The sequence below is a fragment of the Ylistrum balloti genome, unplaced genomic scaffold (genome assembly GCF_031769215.1).
Source record: "Ylistrum balloti isolate Yb309-2 unplaced genomic scaffold, AGI_CSIRO_Ybal_v1 Utg370180, whole genome shotgun sequence".
Classification (NCBI taxonomy): domain Eukaryota; kingdom Metazoa; phylum Mollusca; class Bivalvia; order Pectinida; family Pectinidae; genus Ylistrum; species Ylistrum balloti.
In genome coordinates this window covers 485690-511495 of record NW_026782166.1, presented here as the reverse complement: position 1 = coordinate 511495, position 25806 = coordinate 485690, and the positions used below count along the sequence as shown (strand labels likewise).

The window sequence follows — 25806 nt, the reverse complement described above, 5'->3', positions numbered from 1 at the left end:
TCACGTTAAAAATAGATGCATAAAGAATATGATATTTTAAGAAATGATGTGATGAACAAAATTGATTGATTTAGACAAAAAATAATGTTTTGACGTTATTCATGCAATGTTGTCTGCTTATAAACAGGTCAAGTGTTGGCAATTTCGGATCTTGGTGATTCAGATAAATTTCCGGAGACACTGTAAACATTATGAACTTGCCAAACTTTGACAATGGACGCCTTATGAACATTCTGTAGCCAAATACTGCACCAAAGGAGATAAACACAGAAGAAATGCAGTATTTAGCTCAAGGTGACGTGGCTGGGGATGTTTGTTTATTTGTTTATTTGCTTGTTTGTTTGTCTGGATTTTTTTGTTTTTATTTTTTTGTTTGTTTTTTTTTTGTTTATTTGATTTTTTTCTTTATTTTTGTTTGGTTGTTTTGTCTATTACCTTTTACATAATTGTGTATGAGAGAATTGGTACATCCCCCCCACCCAATGTGCGAACAGAATTCAACATTAAATAGTCTATTATTTTCTGACTGGAACTTATTAATAAAAAATAGTAAAAACAACACTGTTTCCAATTAATCTCGCATTTCATTAGGTTAATTATTCTTGACCAAATGGCCGCATGTTTACTGGTACAAACACTGCAAAATAAAAATCCACTTAGTCAACATGCCTTTGTCATAATCTATAGACACACGATTTATCAGTGGCTGCAGTTATGTGTTGCATTACATGTGTAAGTTGTGCTGAAGTGTTGACTTCAATAAAATAAATGGATACGTGAAACATGAATTAAATTCTGCTGATTACGATAACTACTGATTCTAGGTTTATAAATCAAGCGATAAACTATTGAGGACACGTGAAATTCTACACGTGAGTATAACTATGGTAAACTCGTTGATACGGCATCGGAATATACCTAATAACAATAATCTTTGTTTTTAGAGGATAAATACATGTTAAGCCAAAGGCTTATCTAACACATGGTCCTCTTGTTAGTAAAAGTACGTATCAATGGGTTAGTAAAAACAACATGTATGAGTAAACAATAAACTTCATCTGTTGGATAAAAATTACATGATTACATACATTATTGAAAAGTATACAGTGTACAAATAAAAGACTTAGTTGCTCTAAAAAGTAAAAAGCAGCAGTATCTTGAAAAATTGTCTACAAATCAAGTAAAAGTTTGACTAGTAGTCTTTTAAAAGTAGTAAAACAATTGATCCCCTTAAGTTCATGAGGTAAAAGATTCCAATCTTTGATACTCGATATTAAAAATACTTGCTGTCTCCTGTGAAATATTGTAAGACGCGACTAGATATAAGATGTCTTTCTCTCTTAATACTACCCCACATTTGGCACTTTTCCTGCTATCACACTTTTATTTTAAGTGTTATTCGTCCAACATGGGTTCTGTCCATAAACCATGACATTCAGAATTAATTCAAAATAGTAAGTCGAGCTGGTACTAGCGGTTTTGTTGTTCCCGATAGAATGGGACAAACAAAAGGAGTATCGTTATAACAAAGATTAGTAGTAATAATTTGTTGGAGATTTGACAAATTTTAAAATGATGCAAAATAGATAGATCCCATGTTATTTTACAACGTCACATGGTCGTATTAAACATTGTTTCACCTTTCCCATGACAAAAAAAAAAAAAAAAAAAAATGAAAAAACATTACCATTTGGATGTCATCTTTTTTTCCATCCCTGTGTAACAAAACCACCTATTGAGGGTATTAAGATGAGTGGTGGATGATGATGGTGATGATGATGATGATGATGATGATACTCACGTGAATAGGTATTATACAAATCACTCAGGAAGAGGTATTACACAAAGTACACACCTAAAGAGGTATTACACAAAGTCCACAACTAAAGAGGTATTGCACAAAGTACACACCTGAAGAGGTATTACACAAAGTACTTACCTGAAGAGGTATTACACAAAGTACTTACCTGAAGAGGTATTACACAAAGTACAAACCTAAAGAGGTATTACACAAAGTACTTACCTGAAGAGGTATTACACAAAGTACTTACCTGAAGAGGTATTACACAAAGTACTTACCTGAAGAGGTATTACACAAAGTACAAACCTAAAGAGGTATTACACAAAGTACAAACCTAAAGAGGTATTACACAAAGTACAAACCTAAAGGGGTATTACACAAAGTAAAACCTAAAGAGGTATTACACAAAGTACTTACCTGAAGAGGTATTACACAAAGTACACACCTGAAGAGGTATTACACATAAAGAGTTATTACACAAAGTACACACCTAAAGAGTTATTACACAAAATACACACCTAAAGAGGTATTACACAAAGTACAAACCTAAATGGGTATTCACAAAGTACACACCTAAAGAGATATTACACAAAGTACACACCTAAAGAGATATTACACAAAGTACTTACCTGAAGAGGTATTACACAAAGTACAAACCTAAAGAGGTATTACACAAAGTACAAACCTAAAGAGGTATTACACAAAGTACAAACCTAAAGAGATATTACACAAAGTACAAACCTAAAGAGGTATTACACAAAGTACACACCTGAAGAGGTATTACACAAAGTACACACCTGAAGAGGTATTACACAAAGTACACACCTAAAGAGGTATTACACAATATATACACCTAAAGAGGTGTTACACAATATATACACCTAAAGACGTATTACACAAAGTACACACCTAAAGAGGTATTATACAAAGTACGAACCTGAAGAGGTATTACACAAAGTACAAACCTGAAGAGGTATTACACAAAGTACACACCTAAAGAGGTATTACACAAAGTACACACCTGAAGAGGTATTACACAAAGTACACACCTAAAGAGGTATTACACAAAGTACACACCTAAAGAGGAATTACACAAAGTACAAACCTAAAGAGATATTACACAAAGTACAAACCTAAAGAGGTATTACACAAAGTACAAACCTAAAGAGGTATTACACAAAGTACACACCTAAAGAGGTATTACACAAAGTACACACCTAAAGAGGTATTACACAAAGTACACACCTAAAGAGGTATTACACAAAGTACACACCTAAAGAGATATTACACAAAGTACACACCTAAAGAGGAATTACACAAAGTACAAACCTAAAGAGATATTACACAAAGTACACACCTAAAGAGGTATTACACAAAGTACACACCTAAAGAGGTATTACACAAAGTACAAACCTAAAGAGGTATTACACAAAGTACAAACCTGAAGAGATATTACACAAAGTACACACCTAAAGAGGTAACACAGTACAAACAAACTAAAGAGGTATTACACAAAGTACACAAAGTACACCTGAAGAGGTATTACACAAAGTACACACCTAAAGAGGTATTACACAAAGTACAAACCTGAAGAGGTATTACACAAAGTACACACCTAAAGAGGTATTACACAAAGTACAAACCTGAAGAGGTATTACACAAAGTACAAACCTAAAGAGGTATTACACAATATACACACCTAAAGACGTATTACACAAAGTACACACCTAAAGAGATATTACACAAAGTACACACCTGAAAAGGTATTACACCTAAAGAGGTATTACACAAAGTACACACCTAAAGAGTTATTACACAAAGTACACACCTAAGAGATATTATTACACAAAATACACAAAGTACACACCTAAAGAGGTATTACACAAAGTACACACCTAAAGAGATATTACACAAAGTACACACCTGAAATGGTATTACACCTGAAGAGGTATTACACAAAGTACACACCTAAAGAGGTATTACACAAAGTACAAACCTGAAGAGGTATTACACAAAGTACACACCTAAAGAGTTATTACACAAAATACACACCTAAAGAGGTGTTACACAAAGTACACACCTGAAGAGATATTACACAAAGTACACACCTGAAAAGGTATTACACCTAAAGAGGTATTACACAAAGTACACACCTAAAGAGATATTACACAAAATACACACCTAAAGAGGTATTACACAAAGTACACACCTGAAGAGGTATTACACAAAGTACACACCTGAAGAGGTATTACACAAAGTACAAACCTGAAGAGATATTACACAAAGTACACACCTAAAGAGGAATTACACAAAGTACACACCTAAAGAGGTATTACACAAAGTACAAATTACACAAAGTACAAACCTGAAGAGATATTACACAAAGTACACACCTAAAGAGGAATTACACAAAGTACACACCTAATGAGGTATTACACAAAGTACACACCTAAAGAGGTATTACACATAAAGAGGTGTTACACAAAGTACACACCTGAAGAGGTATTACACATAAAGAGTTATTACACAAAGTACACACCTAAAGAGGTATTACACAAAATACACACCTAAAGAGGTATTACACAAAGTACACACCTAAAGAGATATTACACAAAGTACACACCTAAAGAGATATTACACAAAGTACACACCTGAAAAGGTATTACACCTAAAGAGGTATTACACAAAGTACAAACCTGAAGAGGTATTACACAAAGTACACACCTAAAGAGATATTACACAAAGTACACACCTGAAAAGGTATTACACCTAAAGAGGTATTACACAAAGTACAAACCTGAAGAGGTATTACACAAAGTACAAACCTAAAGAGGTATTACACAAAGTACAAACCTAAAGAGGTATTACACAAAGTACACACCTAAAGAGTTATTACACAAAATACACACATAAAGGGGTGTTACACAAAGTACAAACCTGAACAGATATTACACAAAGTACAAACCTAAAGAGGTATTACACAAAGTACACACCTAAAGAGATATTACACAAAGTACAAACCTAAAGAGATATTACACAAAGTACACACCTAAACACAAAGTACACACCTAAAGAGGAATTACACAAAGTACACACCTAAAGAGGTATTACACAAAGTACACACCTAAAGAGTTATTACACAAAATACACACCAAAAGAGGTATTACACAAAGGACACACCTAAAGAGATATTACACAAAGTACACACCTGAAAAGGTATTACACCTAAAGAGGTATTACACAAAGTACAAACCTAAAGAAGACACACCTAAAGAGGTATTACACAAAGTACACACCTAAAGAGGTATTACACAAAGTACACACCTAAAGAGGTATTACACAAACACAAAGTACACACCTGAACACAAAGTACACACCTAAAGAGGAATTACACAAAGTACAAACCTAAAGAGGTATTACACAAAGTACAAACCTGAGGAGGTATTACACAAAGTACACACCGAAAGAGATATTACACAAAGTACACACCTAAAGAGGTATTACACAAAGTACAAACCTGAAGAGGTATTACACAAAGTACACACCTAAAGAGATATTACACAAAGTACTTACCTGAAGAGGTATTACACAAAGTACACACCTAGAGAGGTATTACACAAAGTACACACCTAGAGAAGTATTACACAAAGTACAAAGCTGAAGAGGTAATACACAAAGTACACACCTGAAGAGGTATTACATATGGTACACACGTGAATAAGTATTGCACATAATACCTATTTGAATTGATTCATGGCGCTGCGGACTATAAGGTATAATAATTCTGATCCCGATGTACATAAACTGAGTCATATAGAAATTTTAACTTAGAAATGTATCATTGGTTTAGCACATGTTCCTAATTTAAAGAGTGTTTTACTATTGATAACTCAAGCTGCGTACAGGGGAATTTTACCTGAATATTAACAATATATATTTGTTAAATAAAAAACAATGTTAAATATTTTGTTGATAATATTTTTTATATTTTGTCCTTCTCCATGTATCAGTCTTTCAGATTGGTCCTTCCTCTCTCTCTCTCTCTCTCTCTCTCTCTCTCTCTCTCTCTCTCTCTCTCTCTCTCTCTCTCTCTCTCTCTCTCTCTCTCTCTCTCTCTCTCTCTCTCTCTCTCTCTCTCTCTCTCTCTCTCTCTCTCTCTCTCTCTCTCTCTCTCTCAGATCTTTCGTTCGTTTTTTTGTTTTAAACGGCATCCGATTGTGTACGTACTCTGGAAAAAGTAGAGATATTAGCAATCTATGGCGTGTAGGGAGCGTGTACGAGGATTTATAGTTACTATTCAAGGAAACATGGTTATTGCAAATAAGGTGAAAGTGATATTGCACATAAGTATTATCACTTAGGTATATTGCCTACATGTACACCCATGCACCTGATATTTAAGAGGTGGTGGGGGAACAATTTTACCATGTAGTGCAAATTATAAATTCAAATTTACGTGCGCGTAAGATTCGGAATGTACCTAGATAATTCCAATGGTCCATTTGATTTTGCTTTTGGAATTTGAGAAAAATTGTATTTTGTTGTTTTTTCTTTGTTGTTTTCTCTTCTCATTTATCATAGGATAACTGTCAAAGATGTCACACAATTTTTTCGTAAATATTTTAGTCTGTAGTCTTTCATTGTGCAATGTAATCTAGGTTTCACAAAGGACTTTGCGAAATGTCATCAGATGTGTCAGTGTGATTCAGACTTTACACGTGAGTGTTTCTTTTGTTTTAGAATTTCATTTTCTGTAATATAACCGTCATAAGTGTCACAAGAAGGTTCGTAAATATTTCATTTCGTAGATTTTCATTACGCTCTGTAATCTCTTGGGTTTCCAAAGGATGTGGCGAAATTCCATTGGCTAAAATAAAATCACAAAAAAATAGACCAGGAAGAAAATTGAATCCATAACATCTTTCAGATGACCTCATGTCATTTTTTCAATCATTGATCTTTTAACAAAATGTTTCTTTGTTTTCTCAGAAATTACATAAAATATGAATTTGGGATGCGTTATAAAGATAAACTAACTGTCATGCATTCAAAAATACAATGTGCAAAAAAATACGGTTTGTATTGTCATTTGTCATAATTTCTGATTATGTTTTAAAATGTTAAACGTGAAAAGACTTGATATTGAAAGTATTCTTTGGTGCCCTTTTGTTTTAAATCACTTTTATTCACAATGACATCGTAAAAACCTAGATGGACAAAACCTGATGAATGCCACTTATCATAAAAAATTCATTAGTACAGACGAAAATATTTGAATATGAAATACAAGACAATAAACACATGCAAATTTTACGAGGACAAATAGATAACTTTCGTCTGCAATATGTTGTCTGAATTCGAAATACAATTTTATAATATAAAAAACTTTTTGATTCGTTTGTTCTCTAACGTTTGTTTTGAAGACCTTTATCACGATTGTTCGCTGTTGCTATTTTCAATAAATCATTGTCAGAGAAGGTTAAAGAGCCTGGATTATGTCCCCGAACGGCCATTAGTATTCATTTTCCAACGAAACGCAAAGAAGTAGCAAAAATATTATGTATCAAATTCCTCGGGTTTTTCATCACATATTCTATTTACAAGAAATAGAAAAACAAACAAACCGCATCAGATATTGTATACTGTCATGAAAAAAGCAATATGTCCTTATGAATTAAATACAATATTCCTTAATAAAGTATGCGAAAACAAAAACATTTAAAACCTGGACTTTTCAATAACTTTCTATTGCAAAATGTTTTGTAGTAGCTGATTATTAATGCGAGTTATCCCCCTTCGCTCGTTTAACGGTATCCATTGTTCTGAAATCAATACGTTGTTGTATTGTTATATTCGTTAACAGATATTTTCTATAAAAGAGTATATCTACAAATCGACATTGCTTGACAGGCACTTTACAATATTGTCATCAATAGCTTTTACTGTTTCCGGTGTTAAAGGAGTATACAAAAGATTTAACCTGAAGAACTATAGCATCAACGATTGTAACGATAATTGCTGTGTCACACAATCTCCCATACAAAACGAGAAAAGATTTGTTTCACTTTTAGAAAAAAATGACATTTTAAACTATTTAAAAAGAATTCTTCTTGAATGGCGAATTAAATATTCATTTTTTTTTTTTTATCTAGTGAACAAATGTCCTTGGACTTACTGTCAACTTTCGTTTAAAATGTTTAACGTGATCTATTGAGAAGATATTTATTACATAGGTGTACAAGAATTTGGTTTCAAAACGTTTTGTCTCATTTGACATTGTTAGGAAGAAAAACAGTGATTGTGGCGCGATAAATACATTAATATTTCATTTGTAACCAGCTTGGCTAAAGAACGAATTGACAATACGCCCAGAACAAAGCCTATTTTTGAGATTTGTATAGAGTTAGACGAGTGACCATTCTTATCAATAGCCATGCGTTATCTCGCCATCACACGGTTTTATACAAAAGGAACAAGATTGGAGCCTGCTCGAGAGCGATTTTGGTCCGCGCCATTTATTGTTGTCATTATTAAAATTTATCTATTTATTTGTTTCTTCCTTCATCTTTCTTTCGCCGTATCGTTTGCTTCTCCTTAACAGAGCAGTAAGATTTTTTTGTTTGGTGTTAATAAAAATTTGTCTTGCATGACTTAGCATTTGTTGCTTCCGTCGCCATATGTCCTTGGCCATGAGGGTGTCCGTTCACTGTAGCACCGATGTCATATGTCATTGGCCATGAGGATGTTCGTCCATTGTGGCACCGCTGTCATATGTCCTTGACCATGAGGGTGTCCGTCCACTGTAGCACCGCTGTCATATGTCCTTGACCATGAGGGTGTCCGTCCACTGTAGCACCGCTGTCATATGTCCTTGGCCATGAGGGTGCCCGTCCACTGTAGCACCGCTGTCATATGTCCTTGACCACAAGGGTGTCTGTCCACTGTAGCACCGCTGTCATATGTCCTTGACCACGAGGGTGTCTGTTCACTGTAGCACCGCTGTCATATGTCCTTGACCACGAGGGTGTCTGTTCACTGTAGCACCGCTGTCATATGTCCTTGACAGCAGTGCTGCAGTCAACGAAGATGTAAATAAACAAACTAACTTTTCAACCTGATAAAATAATATAATTGGAAATCTGGCAGAGTTATTAACATTTAACACATTGAAACATTATAAAAAGAGTGACAATGTACATTCAATTTCGAACAGTCGGTCGAAACATTTGGATACGCAACGCTGTTTAACAAAGACAAACAAATATTGAACATACATTGTCTCTTTCATTGAGTACATATATTTCAAATATGGTGAAGTGAAATTAATTATGAGGTTATGACAACGGTAATTATGTAAGGGGAAATAACCTATTGACGCTATTGTGACGTTTTAATTTCGATGACGTCACAAGCGCAAATCACGTGATAACGTTGTCGATGGTAACGAAGAAAAGACACAAGACACTGAGGGAAGGACGGCATGTCGTTATACACATAACGTGCAAAACAGGGGTAGGTACGCATGTAAGTGATCTCAGGTTAGAGACATTTTGGTCATTGACAATCCCTAAAATAGCTTTTATATGTCATGCCTGGATACAACTTGTTACATCATTTAAATTACGAGTTCAGAGATCAACGGATTTGACAGGATTGAATTTCTCGAGACTACGTCGTCTCATAATTTTCCTCGCGTTTAGACCAAAATCAGGCAATCTATATGTTGGTGAGACACGATTTAGCAATCCTACCTCCTTCCCCCTTATTACTCTATACAATAACTCTAGTGTAAAAGGAATATTTTCCCTTACACAGTGTCGGTCTGAGAAGTAAGTGTTCACGAGTTGGATCCACAGTGGAAACCCACTCCTAGTATATAAGTTAGACTGATCAAACAGAAAAGTTTCCAAAATTCCTTCTCAAAAGACATTTTATAGTGTTTTGAAATTTAGCTAATAATTACAATAACATGATGTTGGCTTAAAATTCGAGCGAATGGAGATGAGCGGGTTATACTGCCAAGATACCATTACAGCAGCATTCAAAAAGCGTGTGATAATGTGTTAGCCCGGAACAACGGCGGCTAAATCTCTTTTCGCTGCGTGAAGTGAGCATATAGAACAGACTGGATAAACATTTGGCTTTTCTTTTACATAATGATTTCCTTACAAACGCGTCCAGAATTGGGTTGTTCCGCGTTATGACTACATTATACAGAGCTTATTTTGACCAACTTAAATGGTGGCAGTTACATAACTTTGCGTTTACGCTCTACGGAATGGAACTTTGAACATGTGAAGATATATCTGATGAAAGTGAGTCTGATGCACGGAGTCGATAAGATCCCGCACCCGAAATCAATATGGTCTTATTCAGACAACTCCGGCGGCTTCTACAAAATTATAATGATCCAACTTTGTTTACTTCTCATTCGTTAAGCCAAATTTTTCTTGCCTTTCGATATAAACATCAACATCCTCTAATATGCGATTTAAAGATGATATAGAAAGAAGAAAATAAAGAGGTATCTTTTTCAGATATTTTCTGGAAGTGACGTAAATGCGTCATGATGAACGCCTTGAATGATCACTCGAGTTCCTCTGAAGATTTCGGACATACATGTACGACATTTAGCGGGATCGGGGGAGGAGGTCAGTGCCCAGGTTAATTTAAAACATGAAGAAATATATTTCATATCTTGAAATGAAAATGTTCAAAGGATTTATTCTGACAAGGCTCTTAATACTATTTATACTAAAATACAGATCACAGCATAATTTTTTCTTTAAACCAATACTTCTGTAGCTGGTTTTTCCAATGTTCATCTAGATTATATTTCAATTGTTTAACTGTCGTTGCATTTACAACATTAAATGGAAGACTATTCTAAACATCTACGGTCCTCTACGTGAACGAATATTTCCTTAAGTTCAATTTTGAAAAATCTTTATATATTTTGCTGTTATGTCCATATGTGTACAACCCTTCGTTGACAGAAAACAAGTCTGCGACCTCTGAGTCATATTTCCCGGAAATTATTTTATACACCTCTATCATATCACCACGTGACCTTCTATATGCTAATGTTGGTAATTGTAGTTTTTGCAGACGCTCCATGTAAGATAACGATGAAAGGCCTGCTACCTGCTTGGTTGCCCGGCATTGGACATTTTCGATTTCTGTTACCTGTTTTTCCAAATGAAGGCTTTCCAAATGTGCGGTTTCTATCAAATTGTAGTATATAATTTGTTTACTAGGTTTTGATATTAGGTAAAGTCCGACCCGATTGTGTTCTATCAGGTAAAGTCCGACCTGCTTGTGTTGTATTAGGTAAAGTTCGCCCTGATTGTGTTGTATTAGGTAAAGTTCGCCCTGTTTGTGTTGTATCAAATAAAGTTCGCCCTGATTGTGTTGTATTAGGTAAAGTCCGATCTGCTTGTGTTGTATTAGGCAAAGTCCTGTCTGCTTGTGTTGTATTAGGTAAACTCTGACTTAATTGTGTTGTATCAGGTAAAGTCCGACCTGATTGTGTTGCATAAGGTAAAGACCAACATGATTGTGTTGTATAAGGCAAAGTCCTATCTGCTTGTGTTGTATTAGGTAAATATCAACCTGCTTGTGTTTTAGTAGGTAAAGTCTGACCTGATTGTGTTGTATTAGGTAAATACCGACCTGCTTGTGTTATATAAGGTAAAGTCCGACCTGCTTGTGTTGTATTAGGTAAAGTCCGACATGATTGTGTTGTATTAGGTAAAGTTCGCCCTGATTGTGTTGTATTAGGTAAAGTTCGCTCTGATTGTGTTGTATTAGGTAAAGTTCGCCCTGTTTGTGTTGTATTAGGTAAAGTTCGCCCTGATTGTGTTGTATTAGGTAAAGTTCGCCCTGTTTGTGTTGTATTAGGTAAAGTTTGCCCTGTTTGTGTTGTATTAAATAAAGTTCGCCCTGATTGTGTTGTATTGGGTAAAGTTCGCCTTGTTTGTGTTGTATTAGGTAAAGTTCGCCCTGATTGTGTTATTAGGTAAAGTCCGACATGATTGTGTTGTATTAGGTAAAGTTCGCCCTGATTGTGTTGTATTAGGTAAAGTTCGCCCTGATTGTGTTGTATTAGGTAAAGTTCGCCCTGTTTGTGTTGTATTAAAGAAAGTTAGCCCTGATTGTGTTGTATTAGGTAAAGTTCGCCCTGTTTGTGTTGTATTAGGTAAAGTTCGCCCTGTTTGTTTTGTATTAAATAAAGTTCGCCCTGATTGTGTTGTAAAAGGCAAAGTCCTATCTGCTTGTGTTGTATTAGGTAAATACCAACCTGCTTGTGTTTTATTAGGTAAAGTCTGACCTGATTGTGTTGTATTAGGTAAATACCGACCTGCTTGTGTTGTATAAGGTAAAGTCCGACCTGCTTGTGTTGTATTAGGTAAAGTCCGACATGATTGTGTTGTATTAGGTAAAGTTCGCCCTGATTGTGTTGTATTAGGTAAACTTCGCCCTGATTGTGTTGTATTAGGTAAAGTTCGCCCTGTTTGTGTTGTATTAGGTAAAGTTCGCCCTGATTGTGTTGTATTAGGTAAAGTCCGACATGATTGTGTTGTATTAGGTAAAGTTGTGTTGTATTAGGTAAAGTTCGCCCTGATTGTGTTGCATTGGGTAAAGTTCGCCCTGTTTGTGTTGTATTAAAGAAAGTTCGCCCTGATTGTGTTGTATTAGGTAAAGTTCGCCCTGTTTGTGTTGTTTTAGGTAAAGTTCGCCCTGTTTGTGTTGTATTAAATAAAGTTCGCCCTGATTGTGTTGTATTGGGTAAAGTTCGCCCTGATTGTGTTGTATTAGGTAAAGTTCGCCCTGTTTGTGTTGTATTAGGTAAAGTTCGCCCTGTTTGTGTTGTATTAGATAAAGTTCGCCCTGATTGTGTTGTATTAGGTAAAGTTCGCCCTGATTGTGTTGTATTAGGTAAAGTTCGCCCTGTTTGTGTTGTATTAGGTAAAGTTCGCCCTGATTGTGTTGTATTAGGTAAAGTCCGACATGATTGTGTTGTATTAGGTAAAGTTCGCCCTGATTGTGTTGTATTAGGTAAAGTTCGCCCTGATTGTGTTGCATTGGGTAAAGTTCGCCCTGTTTGTGTTGTATTAAAGAAAGTTCGCCCTGATTGTGTTGTATTAGGTAAAGTTCGCCCTGTTTGTGTTGTTTTAGGTAAAGTTCGCCCTGTTTGTGTTGTATTAAATAAAGTTCGCCCTGATTGTGTTGTATTGGGTAAAGTTCGCCCTGATTGTGTTGTATTAGGTAAAGTTCGCCCTGTTTGTGTTGTATTAGGTAAAGTTCGCCCTGTTTGTGTTGTATTAGATAAAGTTCGCCCTGATTGTGTTGTATTAGGTAAAGTTCGCCATGTTTGTGTTGTATTAGATAAAGTTCGCCCTGTTTGTGTTGTATTAGGTAAAGTTCGCCCTGATTGTGTTGTATTAGGTAAAGTTCGCCCTGATTGTGTTGTATTAGGTAAAGTTCGCCCTGATTGTGTTGTATTAGATAAAGTTCGCCATGTTTGTGTTGTATTAGGTAAAGTTCGCCATGTTTGTGTTGTATTAGATAAAGTTCGCCCTGATTGTGTTGTATTAGATAAAGTTCGCCCTGATTGTGTTGTATTAGGTAAATGATGACATATCTGTGATATCTGTGATAATGTCCCTCCCGATTTGAAGCCCCTATTACTGTTTTATCCGGTTTCTATCGATGAGGTGACAGTGCTTTATGTGTCATATTTCTGTGGTCACTTTTTTCATCACGAACCTCACTCTAGTGTCATTTTATCGGGGAACTCACTATTGCGAAAATCTCAGTAGGTTTACTCTATTGTCAGCACGCTGTAGTTCATCATATACACGACAGCCCCGTACTATCAACTGAGAGCGTTTCTCTAAAGGGAAATCCTTCCAGTGCAACTGGTGTTTTAAGGTTTCTGATATATTATAGCTAGATGTCTTTTGTGGACCGGAAGTGCAATCTTGTTATCACGAACTTAAAACATAGAAGGATTAATTTATTGAAAACTGATCAGGAAACAACAATAATTTGAGGTGAACACTGATAAAACTTGATGCTGGCATATTGATCAGTCATGGAGATAATGACGTATGTGCTTATTGTCCTATAACAGCAAACTCCACAGCGAAAGCTGTAAGATCCATGTATTTGTTTCAACGATCGCCTCTACATATTGTAGAGTACGTCTGTAGAAGTTGAGACTACAGGTCGCCTTACTAGCCACGGCTAGTGGGATTTCCCTTCAGTCAAGCGGTAGATTGTCTGGCTAGAGACAAAAGGGTCGCTGGTTCGAACCCCAGCGAATGAAGGGTGTTTTTATTACTCTTTCCTACTACAGATTTGGTGATCACTCCAAGGATAGAAGCTATTGGAGATTGATATGCTTTCTTGGATATAATGAACCTGGGTTGCTGTTGTTGTCTTCGGGGTCGAAGACATTGTGAAGGAGGGAGTAGTCTAGAAGTTGGGAGTACAGTTCGCTTAACTAGCCTCAGCTCAAGCGTTAGAGTGTACGGCTAGGAACCGAAGGGTCACTAGTTCGAACCCCTGCGATGGCAGGGTGTTTTCCCATTACTTCTTCATTTCGCACATCTATCAATACATGCTTTTTCACTTCCTTATGTTGTTCACTCCGTTAGTGACCCGCTTCTACAATAAAATCCTAAATGAACCTAACTATTCATAGAGTAGCAAACACACAATAACTAAGACATATCAAATAATTATCAACACATGGTTCTATCGTAATGTCGTTGACAGATGAGAGTTCACATGCGGACCAATCCTTCCAGCTGGATTGGGATTCCTATGCTGACGCTGGATATGACAACCAACGTAATAACCCCGACTTCCGGTGGACTCGGGAACCTCCGTCTGACCATATCACACCACCGGATGCACAGGAGAATAGTCGATTTGTAGGGACTTTTACAAATGAAAACGACGATGAATTTCATTCCCTCGCCTCAACGGAATATCTTAGTATGGATGAGGATGAAAATTCAAGGGAAAACACAGAAAGCCAACATGTCGTGGTTAAATTTCCTAGATTAGCGATGAAATTGAACTTGGATATTACTGTCTCCGATCAGAATCCGTATACAGGAAAACTGGACCTCATTTGCTCCACGGAAGACATAACCAGTGAGAGTACCGGAACTGGCAGAGACGGGAAAATTGCCAACTGTGAAATGTGGCTCAATGGACAATATCTCCAGCAACAGTCACTCAGGAACTCGTCATCTGACATAGATATAATTTCTTCTTCAGGAGTTTTATTTCCTGAATCTGATAACTATAGTTCTGAAAATCTTCAATCGTCATCGGATTCTAAACTTTCGTGTGATTTAATTGCCAAAAGTGCAACGGACAAAATCAATACTGAATCTCTCGCGGCTCGTTTAGATCATATACGGAAACATTATCGTCTGGTAGATTTCTCAGGGGAAGAAGAGAGTAGATATCTGAACAAACAAATTGCAGAATCAGGCAGTACGTTAGACAGACTAATTGAGTGGTATAACAATGGCTGTAGTCCCTCTTTTACATCACGTGAACCGGATCCGGAAGTACCGCTTGAACATATGAATAGAAAAACGGAGGGTGGAAAGCCAAATCCGTGTATGCATACATATTCCAACGTCGTACCTGATATTCCTGTTATCCCAAAATTACCGTCACTTCCGCCCAGTCCATGGTCATCTCGAGACAATTTACAGGAGTCACGTGATTCGATCTCAGATATTTCTGCTACAACAATTAGGGACACAAGCATCCCACTAAAAGACAGTCGGCCATCTTGGTTAACCATCTACAGAAGTAACACAAAATTTGAACGAGAAAATGAAAACCAAATGTTGGATACAAGATGTTCTCGCGAGAGGTCTTCTTCAGTGGCACCTAGCGGGCAAAATCAACAACTGTTTGGTGCAAGAAAACCTAAAACGGCACAAACAATTCTCCGAAACCATGAAATGGTTTACAATGATTTGTCTGACGTTGATGAGGAGGCAAAAGGGACTAACCGGCTCGAAAGTTACTCTGAGACAAACTTTCCGGGATGCGCAAGTATTCAAACTCTTAGTGATACATCAAATGGTGACCAAGTGAATGCCATAAACAATGAGTTTTGTGTACAACCTCAGTTTGATGACATGAAAAACAATTCTTCTTCGATACTATTCGATTCAGCTTTTGGAAGTATGTTACAAGACGTATCCGTCGAGACAGGATCCCTTACAAATATCCTACCTCCGTCTGATGTGCCGAATGCAGCAGATCCGTCCGAACGACACAGAGAATGCGAAGACATGGATGACTCCAATTTATCACATACTGAGTATGTTGTCTTTCATCCTAGTGATAAAATGTTCCTTCCAGTGAATGGCAGTTCAAGTTCCAATATTCCTCAATCTGATTCACAGCTATCTAATGATGTTGAAACAAGGCCGAACCAGTACACATCCCCAATAGATCCCGAAAGTTCTGTCTCTTCAAGCGAAAGTATTGATGACAGATCTCATGTATCATTTATCACTGAAGAAGAATGTGCTGCCAGTAACTTTACGACAGCTTTCACTTTACCAGGTATATTCAATGATACTACAGTACCTGGAGCTACTTTCGGCTACAAGACCGCAACACAAAAACAACAAGGTTGCCAGTATGATTCAGGTCAGGATAAAAAGAGTGCGTCCTTTATGCGATACTTTGATGATGAAAATAATGATGTGTCTCCGAAATTTGGAAGGAATAATCTTGAATGTTCTTCAACACGAAACGACATCAAAAGCAACGAGGAAAAATTGCGCGAGCTTGGCGTTAGTTATGGTTTATTCGATGACGGTGAAGACACGGCTGGTTACGAAAGTTATGACAGTGATGTTTCCGAGGTAGCTGTTGAAACAAATCAGGATAAAACTTTAAATGGTATCTATAGCGATGACACTAATTTGACAGAGACGTTCGAGGTTGTTCCCGTAACACTGAACGAATCTGTGGATATACAACAACATCCAAATGAGACGCTGTGTCTAACTGTTGAAGAAAACACATCAAGACGAAGTAGTTCGTCATCATTCACCATGGACATCATTCAAGGTTCAAGTGACTCTGTCAACAAAACTTGGAAGGAAAGTGATACCACTATTCCAGCAAAACCGAGTCCTACATACGAAGTTGTCGATTCAAGAGATGCTGCAAGCCTGTGTACGGCGATTGACATGGAGCAGAAACTGAATGAGCACAACCAAACCCAAACCTTTCACAGTGAGGACACATTGTTCAGTTTTAGTGACGAAGATCAGGTTAACTTTCTTAGAAAATTTCAGCATTACGTTGAGTCACTAGATATAGCTGTGGATACGACTTACAGTCAAAACCATCTTCTGGCACTTCAAGAAGATAACGATGATGGATATTTCAGTTGTTTTGATGAAAATAAGATAAAGGAATGCAACATACAGTTATTTCTCGGGATTCGAGCAAACACCTCCAATTCACACTCCTCTGATATGAGCCAATTGTCGAACGGTGGCGACATGTTAGACTACGCCGCACGGAAGATTTCAGAGCGAGTTATCAGTGACATTTCTCTGGATCAGAAGCAATCCAAAGAAACAATTCAAAATCATTCGGAATCGTCAGTCCAAAATACTCCGTCTTCTCATGACCCGATAAACGTACGTTCATCCGATGGGAACTTGGAATTACAGGCTGAAGTCCCAACCCAAAACTCGTATTCAAAGCTTAGAATTACTCCGAGTGAAGTTTTTACATGTCCTTATTTTGACGACATCTCACGATTAGATATATTCACTCCTTCAGTTGAGGACGTGAGGGAATGTCCTGTTTCAACCTTTTCCGTGTCCAGTTTAGCTTCAAGAACACATTCTTATGTAATAGACACCCTTAACTCCGACAGAAATGCGGAACTTATTGCGTATTCACGGGATTTTTACAACAGTGTTGAGGACGAAGGTAATACAAAGGGTAAGGACGCTACAGAGTGTGCAGAATTGCTGACATGTGTTTCAGAGAGGGACGTATACCCTCCGAATGACTTTCCTTCACTAGAACACGAACCTGAAGAACACAGCGACTGTGACCATGAAATCGAAGGGAATAGTGTTTTTATTCCTACAAAGGAACACAACTGTGATTGTGACATTCAGCGTAAAACAGGTCTTATTGATGAACCTTCACGATCTGATAGATATTCATATTCTGCCAAAACAGGAACTTTTGTGAAACACAAAGATTATGATGCCGACAAACGAGATACCTCGAAAGGATCCATAATAGCTGCGGTAGAGCGAGAGTCATTGGCTCAGTTTGCGAGTTTGATTGTAAAAGATGCCATATCTGTTGCACACAGGAAATTCGTTTGGAGCATGAAAGACCAAAGTCAGAAGAATGAAGAAGTCACCTCATTAAGGTCGGACGCATTACTCTCGCATCAGGAAGTCAGTTCCTCTGAAAGTCGATGTATTGCCCAACTCAATACGGATAAAATGGAAGCAAAAAACGACAAGAGATTTCGTAATAGGTCGAACGTAGACGATAAATCAGGTGTACTCGTAACAGGTCTGACAGATGAAACTCAGCGAACGTCGTCTTTGGAGTACTGCCGAACTGTTGTAGCTTCCGGTTTGTCAAGTATTGCTATCCGGCAGGGGATGAACGAACTCAGGCTTGTTGCTTGTAAAGAATGGCAATTATCTCGATCGAATACGGAAACATCACCATCTGAAGCAACTTTAAGTGAAACAGATGCAGATGTCGACAACTACACCAAATACAAAGCCAAATTGAAGGAACTGAAAATAAAACGTCAACGAGGAAGGTGCAAAGAGATACGAGATCAGGAACGAAAGACTGCCATACCCGTAAAACAGAGATCATTGCTATATCAACAACTGACTGAATCATCCTCGGACGATACGTCCGACGATGATAGTAGTGACGAAGATATAGAGGAATGTGATAGAAAAGTATCTGACTTTTTACGTTGGGAGATTGACCAAACCACCATGAAGAAAATCGAGAATGTCCTCGACACCGAAAGAATATTGTTGCAAGCACAACAAGCTCATCATTTACGTCGCTTAGATCGATACAGAAGTATAGCAGAGTCGTCCTCACCAAGCAAAATTTGTACAAATCACAATGGTTGCGTACCATCATCTATGGACATGCGTGACCGGAACTTTTGGTGTACTATGGAAAAAGCAGAGGCCCTACGGAATATAGACTTGGAATTCTTTCGGTGTAAAGATCTAGAAAAAACACAAAAATACCTCTCAATGATGGAAGACGAATATATGGCCTTGCGGAAAAGGGCGGATTCCGGTCAAAAGCTCATATTCAATACAGGCTCATTCACGTCCCCTTATTGTACTGATATAGAAGATCGGATAAAATGTATAATGCAAACAGAAAGGGATGCTCACAAATCTTCATTTGGCAAGTATATAAACGATTTCGGAAATTCCTTACGACGACGAGATATCTACGGTTATCAGGAACAGGACATGTTTCATGGTTGTCAGGACCTGAAAGAGATCCATGATTCTCATGAATGGAAACAGATCAAACACGACGGTAAATGCAACAACGAATTCAACTTAAATAAGGATTTAGAGTTGCTCACTAATACCTTAAATAGAGCCTTTGATGGAATTCAAGAGCAAATTAGGGAAGATTTCGAGAATGCTGCGTATCAGGCTGTAAATAACCCAGAATTATTAAAGAGGAACACGGAGGGGGTTGATCATCAGGAAGGAATTGGACTTCCGGTTAAGAAGAATTGTGAGGAATCCGTACATCCCGAAGAAGAAGATCCAGATGATGTATTTGCCGATGAGGGTTTACGACTGGCGCGTTTCGCTGCTAAAGCATTCAGTCTGGACACGTCACGGGAATTTTTAGTCGAAGAATATAAACAATTGAAAGACAATCGTCTTGGGGTGGATTTAAATTACTTTGTACCGGAAGCAATAAAGAAAGAAGCTGGAGATTTACCTCCCCTTGCGATACCGAAATGCAGCATGTGTAAACTCCGGAAAAAAATCAACAAAGTTGATAAAATAGATGGTAATGAGAAATCACAGTCTGCTGACAGCGACGAAACGAAAACTGCACCTTCCGCTACAATCAAGCGTTTTGGAGGACATGAATATGATGTAGTCACCGGATGTGGTATTAGGAAGCATAAAGTGTCATGCGCATTGTGTGCGACTAGAAAAGATGTCACTGTTTAGTCGTAATGTAATCATATTTGCTGATATTGGCTTGTTCACGACATTGAGATGTATTTCAATTTAAAAATTTCGACATTTCAAATTATAATTTTGTCTACACCCAAAAGGTAAACTAATGATCAATTGTCTCAAGCTTTGAAAAAAATGCCTCTTCCTATATGATGATAAAAATACGTGTTATGAATAGTGACTTGTATGTATTGTTCACATATAGATATGTATTGGAATATTCTTATGAAAATAACAACAGATATTGTAGCAGATGAGATGTACTCTCTTCTATATTTGTATGAAGTATGATAAAACACATAACTGATTGAAATCCGTTTGTTTGTGGTTTGTTTTTTGTTTTTGTTTTTGTTTCGGTTGGGGGAGGGGGGTGTGGAGGGGGTAAGGAGACTAACTTTTATATCACATTTCAAGAGACTTCTTCTGGAATATGTATCGACGCAAAAAAAAAGAAAAAAAATACTAAGATACAATTAAGTATGGGTTTAGTGTATCCTTGAATTCCCATACAACCCTCATCTTGAATTAAACGTTTATTTCGGCCGGTTTTGGTTTTTCTTATCCGCCATACCCCAAGCCACTAGCAGCACAGACGATACCGAGAAGGAGGGAGTATATATGTGATGTAGTTCATTTCATCAATTGACAAACTCTGCCTAATTCTCATTTTGTGCTATTGTCTTTGTCTTTTTGTACAACCAGTTAATAGCAGAAATCATTGCTTCCGTTTTATCAAACGGTTGTTTCCCAGCAGTATAAAGGAGTGGAATGCTAGGTTTGTTAGGTAAATCGCACATAGAATAGTCAGTCATTTTAAGAAATAGCGTCCATGTATTGGCAGGTTGCTACGTCAGTGAAAAAAAATAGAACAGATACGTCATATCTTCTACAGGGTATCAAAGGTAAAGGGTCTTATCAGCAAAAAAATCAACATATTTTCGCAGTATTAATAATGTTATTTCATTAATATACCTATTGTCGTCATGTTGATATTGTCAATAAGTCAATACACCAATTGTTGTCATGTTGGCATTGTCACTACGACAATATACCCAATGTCGTCATGTTGGCATTGTCACTACGACAATATACCCATTGATGTCATGTTGATATTGTCATTACGTCAATATACCCATTATTGTCATGTTGGCAATTTCACTACGTCAATATACCAATTGTCGTCATGTTGGCATTGCCACTACGTCAATATACCAATTGTCGTCATGTTGGTATTGTCACAACATCAATATACCCACTGTTGTCATGTTGGCATTGTCACTCCGTCAATATACCAATTGTCGTCATGTTGGTATTGTCACAACATCAATATACCAATTCTTGTCATGTTGGCGTTGTCACTCCGTCAATATACCCATTGTCGTCATGTTGACATTGTCACTACATCAATATACCCATTGTTGTCATCGTAATATTGTCAATACGTCAATATACCCATTGTGGTCATGTTGACATTGTCACTACATCAATATACCCATTGTTGTCATCGTAATATTGTCAATACGCCAATATACCCATTGTGGTCATGTTGACATTGTCACTACATCAATATACCCATTGTTGTCATCGTAATATTGTCACTACATCAATATACCAATTGTTGTCATCGTAATACTGTCACTACTTCAATATACCCATTGTCGTAATGTTGGCTATTGTCACTACGTCAATATACCCATTGTCGTCATGTTGACATTGTCACTATATCAATATACCCATTGTTGTCATCGTAATATTGTCACTATGTCAATATCCCCATTGTTGTCATGTTGATATTGGCACTCCGTCAATATACCCATTGTCGTCTTGTTGACATTGTCATTATGTCAATATACCTATTGTCGTCATATTGATATTGTCCCTATGACAATATTTCTATTGTCGTCGTGTTGGCATTGTCACTCCGTCAATATACCCATTGTCGTCATGTTGACATTGTCACTACTTCCATATACCAATTGTTGTCATGTTGATATTGTCATTACGTCAATATACACATTGTTGTCATGTTGGCATTGTCTCTACGTATATATTCCCATTTTCGCCATGTTGGCATTGTCCCTACATCAATATACCCAATGTCGTCCTCGTAATATTGTTACTATGTCAATATACCCATTGTTGTCCTCGTAATATTGTTACTATGTCAATATACCCATTGATGTCATCGTAATATTGTAACTCCTTGAATATACCCATTGTCGTGATGTTGACATTGTCACTAGATCAATATACTCATTGTTGTCATCGTAATATTGTCACTACGTCAATATACCCATTGTCGTCATGTTGACATTGTCACTATATCAATATACCCATTGTTGTCATGTTGATATTGTCATTCCGTGAACATACCCATTGTCGTCATGTTGATATTGTCATATCAATATACCCATTGTCATGTACACTATGTTAATATACCCATTGTCGTGATGTTGACATTGTCACATCGTCAATATACCAATTGTCGTCATTTTTGCATTATCAATACGTCAATATACCCATTGTTGTCATGCTGATATCGTCACTACCTCAATATACCCATTGTCGTCATGTTGGCATTGTCACTACATCCATATACCCATTGTCGACATGTTGGCATTATCACTACTTCAATATACCCATTGTCGTCATTTTCGCATATCACTACGTCAATATACCCATTGTTGTCATGTTGATATTGTCGCTACATCAATATATCCATTGTTGTTATGTTGATATTGTCACTTCGTCAATATACCCATTGTTGTCATGTTGATATTGTCACTACGTCAATATACCCATTGTTGTCATGTTGATATTGTCACTAAGTCAATATTCCTATTGTCGTCATGTTGATATTGTCAATAAGTAAATATAGATATTGTCGTCATGTTGGCATTGTCCCTGCGTCAATAGTCCCATTGTTGTCCTCGTAATATTGTTACTATGTCAATATACCCATTGTTGTCCTCGTAATATTGTTACTATGTCAATATACCCATTGTTGTCATCGTAATATTGTTACTATGTCAATATACCCATTGTTGTCATCGTAATATTTTCACTACGTCAATATACCGATTGTCCTCATGTTGATATTGTCACTATATCGAAATACCCATTGATGTCATGTTAGCATTGTCACTAAGTCAATATTCCCATTGTCGTCATGTTGATATTGTTACTACTTCAAAATACCTATTTTCGTCATGATTGGGCATTATCACTACGTCAAGGTACCCTCTGTTGTCATGTTGATATTGTCACTACGTCAATATACCCATTGTCATGTTGATATATACCCATTGTTGTCATGTTGATATTGTCATACGTCAATATACCCATTGTCATATTGTCACTACGTCAATATACCTATTGTTGTTATGTTGACATTGTCACTTTGTCAATATACCAATTCTCGTTATGTTGGCATTGTCACTACATCAATATACCCATTGTCTTCATGTTGGCATTGTCCGTAGGTCAATATATTCATTGTTGTCATCGTAATATTGTCACTACGTCTATATGCCCATTCTTGTAATGTTGGCATTGTCCCTACGTCAATATTCCCATTGTCGTCGTGTTAATATTGTCAATACGTCAATATAAGTATTGTTGTCATGTTGATATTGTCACTACGTCAATATACCAATTGTTGTCATGTTGATATTGTCACTACGTCAATATACCCATTGTTGTCATCGTAATATTGTCACTAAGTCTATATACCCATTGTAGTGATGTTGGCATTGTCCCTACGTCAATATACCCATTGTTGTCATGTTGACATTGTCATTCCGTCAACATACCCATTGTCGTCATGTTGATATTGTCACTAAGACAATAAACCTATTGTCGTCATGTTGGCATTGTCATAAATCCATATACCAATTGTTGTCATGTTGACATTGACACTTCATCAATATACCCATTGTTGTCATCGTAATATTTTCACTACGTCAATATACCGATTGTCCTCATGTTGATATTGTCACTATATCAAAATACCCATTGATGTCATGTTGATATTGTCACTACGTCAATATACCCATTGTCGTCATGTTGATATTATCACTACTCAATATACCCATTGTTGTCATGTTGATATTGTCATTACGTCTATATGCCCATTGTTGTCATGTTAATATTGTCACTATGTCAATATACCCATTGTATTGATGTTGGCATTGTCCCTACGTCAATATACCCATTGTTGTCATCGTAATATTTTTACTATGTCAATATACCCATTGTCGTAATTTTTGCATTATCACTACTCAACATACCCATTGTTGTCATGTTGATATTGTCATTACGTCTATATGCCCATTGTTGTCATCGTAATATTGTCACTATGTCAATATACCCATTGGCGTCGTGTTGATATTGTTACTAAGTCAATATACCCATTGTTGTCATCGCAATATTGTCACTACGTCAATATACCCATTGTCATCGTGTTGATATTGTCATTACGTCAATATACCCATTGTTGTCATGTTGATATTGTCACTATATCAATATACCCATTGTAGTCATGTTGGCATTGTCACTATATCAATATACCCATTGCAGTCACCATAATATTGTCACTACGTCAATATACCCATTGTTGTAATATTGTTACTATGTCAATATACCCATTGTTGTCATCGTAATATTGTAACTATTTCAATATACCCATTGTCGTCATGTTGACATTGTCACTACATCAATATACCCATTGTTGTCATCGTAATATTGTCACTACGTCAATATACCTATTGTTGTTATGTTGACATTGTCACTTTGTCAATATACCCATTGTCGTCATCGTAATATTGTCACTCCGTCAATATATCCATTGTCGTCATGTTGACATTGTCACTACATCAATATAGTCATTGTTGTCATGGTAATATTGTCATTCCGTCAACATACCCATTGTCGTCATGTTGATATTGTCACTAAGACAATAAACCTATTGTCGTCATGTTGGCATTGTCATAAATCCATATACCCATTGTCGACATGTTGTTATTGTCACTATATCAATATACCCATTGTCGTCATGTTGGCATTGTCCTTACGTCAATATACCCATTGTTGTCATCGTAATATTGTTACTATGTCAATATACCCATTGTCGTCATGTTGGCATTGTCCCTTCGTCAATATTCTCATTGTTGTCATGTTGATGGTGTCACTACGTCAATATAACCATTATTGTCATGTTGATATTGTCACTAAGTCAATATACCTATTGTCGTCATGTTGATATTGTCACTAAGTCAATATACATATTGTCGTCATGTAATATTGTCACTATACCCATTGTTGTCATGTTGATATTGTCACTACGTCAATATACCCATTGTTGTCATGTAATATTGTCATCACTACGTCAATATACCCATTGTCGTCAAGTTGATATTGTCACTACGTCAATATACCAATTGTTGTCATGTTGATATGGTCACTACGTCAATATAACCATTGTTGTCATGTTGATATTGTCACTATATCAATATATCGATTGTAGTCATGTTTGATATTGTCACTATATTGTCAATATACCCATTGTTGTCATGTTGATATTGTCGCTACATCAATGTACCCTTTGTTGTCATGTTGATATTATCAATACGTCAATATACCCATTGTTGTCATGCTGATATCGTCACTACCTCAATATACCCATTTTATTCTTGTTTATATTGTCACTCCGTC

At 36.7% G+C, this 25806-nt stretch overlaps 1 protein-coding gene across 1 annotated transcript; it reads left to right on the top strand.

Annotated features, from left to right (window-relative positions):
* The first annotated feature begins 14596 nt into the window (after positions 1-14596).
* LOC132551137 (uncharacterized) lies at positions 14597-20085 on the top strand. Its single transcript, XM_060215248.1, is given in 3 exon segments — positions 14597-14702; positions 14705-19339; positions 19385-20085. Coding segments are annotated over 3 exon segments (5442 nt in total).
* Positions 20086-25806: the final 5721 nt, after the last annotated feature.